Source organism: Spea bombifrons, chromosome 1 (assembly GCF_027358695.1).
Source record: "Spea bombifrons isolate aSpeBom1 chromosome 1, aSpeBom1.2.pri, whole genome shotgun sequence".
Classification (NCBI taxonomy): Eukaryota; Metazoa; Chordata; class Amphibia; order Anura; family Pelobatidae; genus Spea; species Spea bombifrons.
The window spans coordinates 113,263,799-113,270,663 of NC_071087.1; the positions used below are offsets into that span (position 1 = coordinate 113,263,799).

Here is a 6,865-nt window from a genome sequence, read left to right on the forward strand (position 1 = left end):
GGCCACTGTTGGCCTTCAAGTTCCCTCTCTTTTACCCACGTGTAAATAATTTCATCTACGTATTCAGGTATTTCACACCTGTTGAAGAAATGCTTTAATATATTTTTTTTCTACTATGCAAGTCATGTGCTGTTAGTTTTAAAAACTTTCAAAAAGAAAACCTTTTTACATCTGTATTTTATTTAAGAGGGAAGGGAAAAAAATACAGTATAAATAATGTTTGTGTACACAAATAGATGTGAAAATGCTTATAAACACAAAAATACATATATTAAAATATATATTAGCCCTACCATAAAAATGTACTGAAATATTTAAAGGTGCGTTGAGATAAGTCTTATTCCCAGGTGTAAGTCTGCAGAAACACTAAGCAGCAGTAACCGTTACGGCCATAGCATGTACTTGAAATAATGCTATGTAATGAAGGGCCTTGGTCTCCAAAGTTTAGAAATATCATTCACATAACATTTGTATGTAAGGCAGCTTGGGTTGCTGGTCATTTTATCTTCATCTGAACTTGAGGAGCTTACTGGAAATTTTCATACACACCAAATGGCCAGTAGTACTGTTTAAGCGCTATGTACAAAAATAAAATATCCTGGAACATGAACCAATGCATTGTTAAGGCAACAGAGCTTCTGAGTCTAGACACTGATTTGTAAATGTTCCCAAATCCATCAGCACACATATGAACATACAAACATCATGTGGAAATTTAGGGCTAGGAAAATCCATAAGAAAAACAATAAAAATACATTAACATACGTCGGCGTCCCTTAAAAGTGATTCAGAAATCACTAAGTTGAAGCGGCCATTTGTGGAATTGAACCCCTAAAATGTATAACAGACAACCACGTCAGCAGTTATTCCTCGCCTTCTCGCACACACGTGGGGTTAAACGAGGGGAGGTAGATCTCTGGTCTGGACGGAGAAATGACAATGAACCAGTTAGTCCTATTGATGGAGGTGAGCTCGGTCATCTGGCCTTTTGATGTGGATTCTTCTGACTCGTTCAATACGATCGCGCTCTTCATCATCATCAAGGTGATGTGAACGCCCTGCTGCTCCACCTGTGGCCTCCAGGAGGGCGTTATCAGGTCCTCGTCCATCCTGGGCCTCGTACAGTAAAATATTAAGGGTCTCTTCATAAATGCGTGCCTCAGGGAACTCAACCTAAGTGACCAATAAAATGTGATCAGTAGCTAGCAAGAGACTAGGCTAAAATCCATCAGTAAAAAAACAAAAATAACTTTAGTGGATACTAATAAATTATGTGATAGTCAAGATCCCAGGGAGGTGTCAAGCAAAACAGGGGCTCAGCATAAGCCCTTGGATAGTTAATCAGGCCACAGTCCACTAACCGAATACTCTCTAGGACATATCGTGTGGCTTGTGAGCTTTAGCCCGACAAAAAAAATCATGTGTTCTATTGTGTTACTCCAGGACTAATAGCATCCTCTGGGAAGGTCAGAATGCTTGCTCAGGCATATCGCCTTGACAACTAGTTCTTTAATAGTATTATCTGAAAATAGGCAACACAAAAGTCATTCCAAGCTCAACTAAAATTTCCACAATATTATTTTGCCAATATTTTGAAGGCCACAACATACCTTGGTCTGTTTCTTCTCTGTAGCATACACAATGGATGTGCAGCAAACTTCAGCAATTTTGCGGCCTTGTCCGTAGAATGACCAACAACAGATCTCATCCCCAATCACATCTTTAATAAACAGGACCCTACCATTAAACCGCAAGGACAACTTGTCAAACAGTTCTATGTTTTTAAGCATGTTGTCATCTGAGTTGCTGCAAGGGAAGAAAGAAAATAGATGTTTATTAAAAAGTTAATTCAAGGAAAATGTTTTTATACTATATTTGTATATACTGGTTAGTGTTTGAGGGTTTCAATTTATTGGTGGCTATTTCTGACATATCAAGATCTCTGCTGCATCACATGGGGTTTATTTACTAAAGAAAGAATTGACTGAAGAGTTGTTTTAGCACCTTCTTTTCACTATACATTATAAAGAGCTGATCCAGTAAGCTTCTGCTGCAGGATTGGCTTGACTGGCCCTGTATTATGTATAATTAAATCAGTGTGATCTCTCCAAGGTGTCCTTAAACATTGAATTATGCATTGCACAGGGCCAGCTCAGTCCTTTTAGCTGGAGAAACCTGCCTGTGTTGGCACTTAATGAACAGTGCTGTGAGGGAGGTGAGAGCACTGCCTCCTGCAAACTCTTCTGTCAACTTTCCCTTTAGTGAGTAGACCCCAGAGACAAGAACAATATCCAGAAAGGGGATCAAAATGATTACCATTAAATATTATTTTCCCAAATTTACTTGGTTGGTGGCCTAACATGCTGTCTGAAGTCATATTGCATGGCCGTGTACCTTCCTAGAACATGCACAACGAAGCTTGCACATACCTGGTGTAGGAATACTTGTTATTGCTTCTGTTGTAGAGCAGTTTGACTGCAGGCTGCAAGAGAGATAAGGAATACATTAAACAAATTATGATTAAACACATCCTGGAATAACAGCCATACCTGCTTCTGACAATTTATTTTACAAGCTCAGAACCTTGTCTTATGCAAGAGGAACGCTGGAATTATTTTCTCTTAGTTCACAAACCTGAATACATTTCAAGTATTTCAATGTTCCTTCTGTGTTGTAGGTGTTTGATAGATAGATATAGATAATATATACACACACACACACACACACACACACACACATCACATTCAGGGAGAACGCATCTCTCGCATGGAAAATAGCTGGGGGTTGTAAAAATGGCAAATGCATGTGGGTAGATTCTGCATTTGCAAAGGGGACAAGGCAAAGTTCTCAGGGGACTACGATGGCTGGAATGCCCCTTTAATATATTTTGTTCTTACCATCAATACCATACAACTTCAGAATACCAATATTATTTGTTCTAGTGTATAGAGCTGAATTTTATAAATTTGTCACCTTATTCGATGTAGCAATGAGTTTCTGCTCTTCTTTTGATGAAGTGATGACAGGAACTTTGCAAAAAGGCTCGTAAATATCTTTATTCTGTCAGTTGGAAAACATAGAATAATGTTAAAACACATTAAACATGTTAAAGCATACCTTAAAACATATTAAGGCAATATTCAAAGTCAATGTTTTCATTATGTTAAGTTTAACAATCACAAAAGGTTGCAACAAAGTTTTATAGATGTTAGAAAAGATAAGGGGGGATATATTTAAGTATGTCTTTGATGTACTTTGTAACAGAATTAAGCAGGAATGGAAATACCTCAAATGTGCAAGACATTAAACATATTAAAGAGGAAAATGCAAGACACGAGATACTCTTTGACAGGCAATTATCATTACAGGATAATCTAAAATGGTTTTCTGCAGGCATTCTGCTCTGCGCTATTGTATAAAGCGTGGAGTCCTACCTGCAGGGACGCCTGGCATTCATCTGCCAGGCCTTGCACCAGATAATATTTCGCTTCTGCCAAGAGTTCCTCTATTTCTCTGCGCGTTTCTGGAAGAGGGACTGCACCATCCCGCAAATAATTCAAAATGGTCCCAAAGTGCTTCCCACAACGATCGATCAGTATCCAACCTGTAATGTTTGTAAGTGAATGCGAAGCATCATTTAATACCGGCAATAACTGGAAGAACCCGGTGACATTACCAAGGTCTCATCTCAATGAAGGATTACAGTTAATTCACGTATCTCCAGGCACTAAAACATACCTTAATGAAACAGGAGCATCTCTTACATAGTAGGCAACAATGTCACATTAAGGCCTTGAAATTTATTTTAGCTCAAGTCTAATAGTTAACTTAAATTCATGTCTATTAAGCATGAAGAATAAAACAATAAAGGTTTAAATCAGTCATTTTAACCAGTTTTCAAGAATGAATAACATGATTACCTAATTAAGCTCTATTGTTTTAGGACAGAGATGCATTGATGTGCAAATATTTCATTTCAACCATTTGTAACAATCCTCAAATTAAATTACTAGAGGATGGAATGATTGGTCTCCTTAGGGAAAGGAACTGTGTGGCAAGGAAGTCATATCTAAGAACAATGAACGTCTCCACCCAGAACACAAATGAAAGCCTTCCATGATCCTTTCGCTGCTGCAGTCATCATGTGAACATATTACAAGAGAAACAGCAACTGTACCAATCGAGCACTAACTTTCAAGCATTTTCCCGAAGACAGCAATAAAAAGCAAGTCATATACATTATATACACAAACATTCCCTTAGCAACAGTGTTTTTGCTACCGGAGTTTAGTGTTTTAACCTCCTCATCGTGAAGGCATTGTTTTTATTTATTTTTTTATACACAGGACAACAGCATTTTCAACACGTCCTTGTTCAACCATAAGTCCCCTCTCTCATTAAGTTTACGCGTACAAATTTAAGTAGGGCTTTCTTTTGAAACAATATTCCACTATGCAACCATTTAGTGTGATAAAAACCCATTGTTTTACCTGTGATGAACTGTGAACAGCTAGCACAAATGGGAAAAAATACCTGTCCTGATACACCTCACAACTAGAATTTTTAGTCATTTATTCTTTACTGATTTTGGCGGTTACCGGACAAATATTTTTTTCCAAACTTGATATTCTGAGCCCCCAACTTAAATAGCACTCACAAATCTTAAAAACCATCTACATAAAACAGATGTTCCTGAAAAGTAGAGAACCCAAGATATTATACTATTGTCATTTTTACGTCCCTACCAATTTCATGTAAAATTAGTGGTTAAAAAAGCAATAAATCAGATAATCAGCATGCAACAGTCTAGATGTGCTGCCCCTCCAGGACGAGGGACTTCCCTAGCAAACTAACTTCTGTAGGCGACACATGGGACGCAATACTGCCACACATTACACATAAGCCTCAGACCCTATAGTTTGAGAATATGACCTCTTGCCCTACACCTTTGAAATATATTTCTGACTTGCACTTTCTTAAATGTTTCTATCACATTTTATCCATCTTCTTTCCGCCAAGCCATTAACTTATTTCCATCATTAGCTATTTGGCCTTTTCCACCAGGAAGTTCTACCCTAACTCTTTTGTCACGTCTGCAAAATGACACACACCTTATCCTGGCGACCTTTTGTATTATCGCTAATCAAAATATTACAAATAATGTGCCCCAGTACTCACCACACACACTGCATTTGAAATTGTTCGACACAGGCACTTACCCTCGCTATCTGTGAGCACCTCCATTCTCCCACTGAACATGGCCTTCAACATGGTGTCCTGTTTGGTGAGCGTCTGCATGGTGGTGTAATACAAAGCACCACCAACGTTCAACTTAACATATTTAGAACTCGTGCTAGCACATTTGAAGGAAGTGGTGCGGGCTGTAGCTGGAGGCACCACGGAGCTCACCACGCTATCTCCCGACATTTCTTCCTATACAAAAGAGAGGGGGGAAAAAAAAGAACATAGCAATGTTAATGCATGGCGTTTAGATAAATGATATTTCCAGTATGTACCCCTTTTGCGTCATATGAACAGAAGCAAAAACGATCTGCTACAACAGCACACAAATCTAATGAACAGTAATGTTATAATCAGGCCCACGATTTGTAAGTCTTCCACTGTGTGTGCTGGACACATCCGTATAGAATCCATAGACAATAAGAGACCAAGAAGGGATGCCATCCATCCATAGAGGTCAACATTAGATACAACCTTAGATAAATATAAGAGGTAAAACTGAAGTACCAGCATTTAGTTACGTGGCCCCTGGAATTCTTTTTTTCTATACTCCTAGGAGATATGGACGAGTGTTGTTCCTGGTTTAGAAGACAAGTCTTGGTATAGATGGAAAAGCTCACGAGTGTAAGCGGGGTTTGAGCAGGGCCCTGCTCACCTGTTATTTCTGTAAGTCAAATTGTTATGTTATATATCACTTATGTCCTGTCTACCCTTTGTACAGCTCTGCGGAATATGACGGCGCTATACAAAACAATAATAATAAAGCAGGTATTCCTGTTGAAAAAGGTATAACCTGTGCTTATTAAAAAGAGGCTTACATATACCATAAGCACTTCCTCTGCATCTGGGGCCTATTCTCTCACTGTTGGTGGATTTATACTGGGTCCCTGAAGATACTGAACAATATATCACGACACTAAGGACACGCAGCCCTGTATTTCTGTATGTTCGTACACTCGGGCACCCGAGGTAAGCCTACGTGCGCTCCCACAATACAAATCTTTCCTCACAGGGGGCTAGCAACATAATATGTATACTACCATGGCACTGAAAGTGTTAAAATAGGCATTTCTCTATACAGGCTGCTCTCGCTCATACCAGGCTAATATTCTTTAAATTAGTATCACATTCTGCCTTATAACATTTCATAACGCGTGAATCTACAGACTCTGCGCCACTCACCATCAAACCCGATAAACTTCCCTCAGGCCAGAAAACGGGATACACCCAGACCACACAAGGCACTTCCGACTCTTAATGACGCACTTCCGACTCCTCTGTCTAAGGCGGAACAGCCGAGTAGAAGGTTTACAATCTGAGCAGCCATGCTTAATGCTGGCACAGCTTATTTGAGGGGGTGGGTAAACAAAGAAAAACATGCCCCATAAAAAACAAATTTAACAAGGGTGCAACCAAATGAATATTCCATAATACACACTATATATAGAACAATGATACACGTATTGCTATCGGATTAGCTGTAGCACTGTACGTGTAACGATGGCCTAGATAAGATGTTAACTCTATTTTTATTTCGGGATTATGTGTCACGATAAACGCGAGGCTGCTTTAACTGGAAGTGATAGCCTGTGCGAACAATCATCTATTACCCACAGTACATGTA

The 6,865-nt window shown here is 39.0% G+C and overlaps 1 protein-coding gene across 2 annotated transcripts; it reads right to left on the reverse strand.

The window, feature by feature from the left end:
- Positions 1-162: 162 nt before the first annotated feature.
- Positions 163-6,505, reverse strand: KCTD10 (potassium channel tetramerization domain containing 10). 2 transcript variants are annotated; one of them, XM_053469171.1, is made up of 8 exons: positions 6,424-6,496; positions 5,749-5,905; positions 5,220-5,433; positions 3,435-3,604; positions 2,974-3,060; positions 2,430-2,482; positions 1,611-1,806; positions 163-1,173 (listed from the first exon to the last, which is right to left on the reverse strand). In XM_053469171.1, the coding sequence occupies exons 2-8, from the start codon at positions 5,752-5,754 to the stop codon at positions 955-957; spliced, it is 945 nt and encodes a 314-aa protein (XP_053325146.1). In that variant the 5' UTR covers positions 5,755-5,905; positions 6,424-6,496; the 3' UTR covers positions 163-954. The 2 variants fall into 2 exon arrangements, with proteins under 2 accessions (XP_053325146.1, XP_053325154.1); XM_053469179.1 differs by lacking the exon at positions 5,749-5,905 and having other exon boundaries at positions 6,424-6,505.
- Positions 6,506-6,865: the final 360 nt, after the last annotated feature.

Coding starts and splice junctions, on each gene's coding strand:
- KCTD10 (XM_053469171.1), bottom strand. Junction 3,605..5,219: donor GGTGCTCACAGATAGCGAGG/GTAAGTGCCTGT, acceptor CAAACATTACAG/GTTGGATACTGATCGATCGT. Junction 1,174..1,610: donor CAGAGAAGAAACAGACCAAG/GTATGTTGTGGC, acceptor TTGGTCACTTAG/GTTGAGTTCCCTGAGGCACG.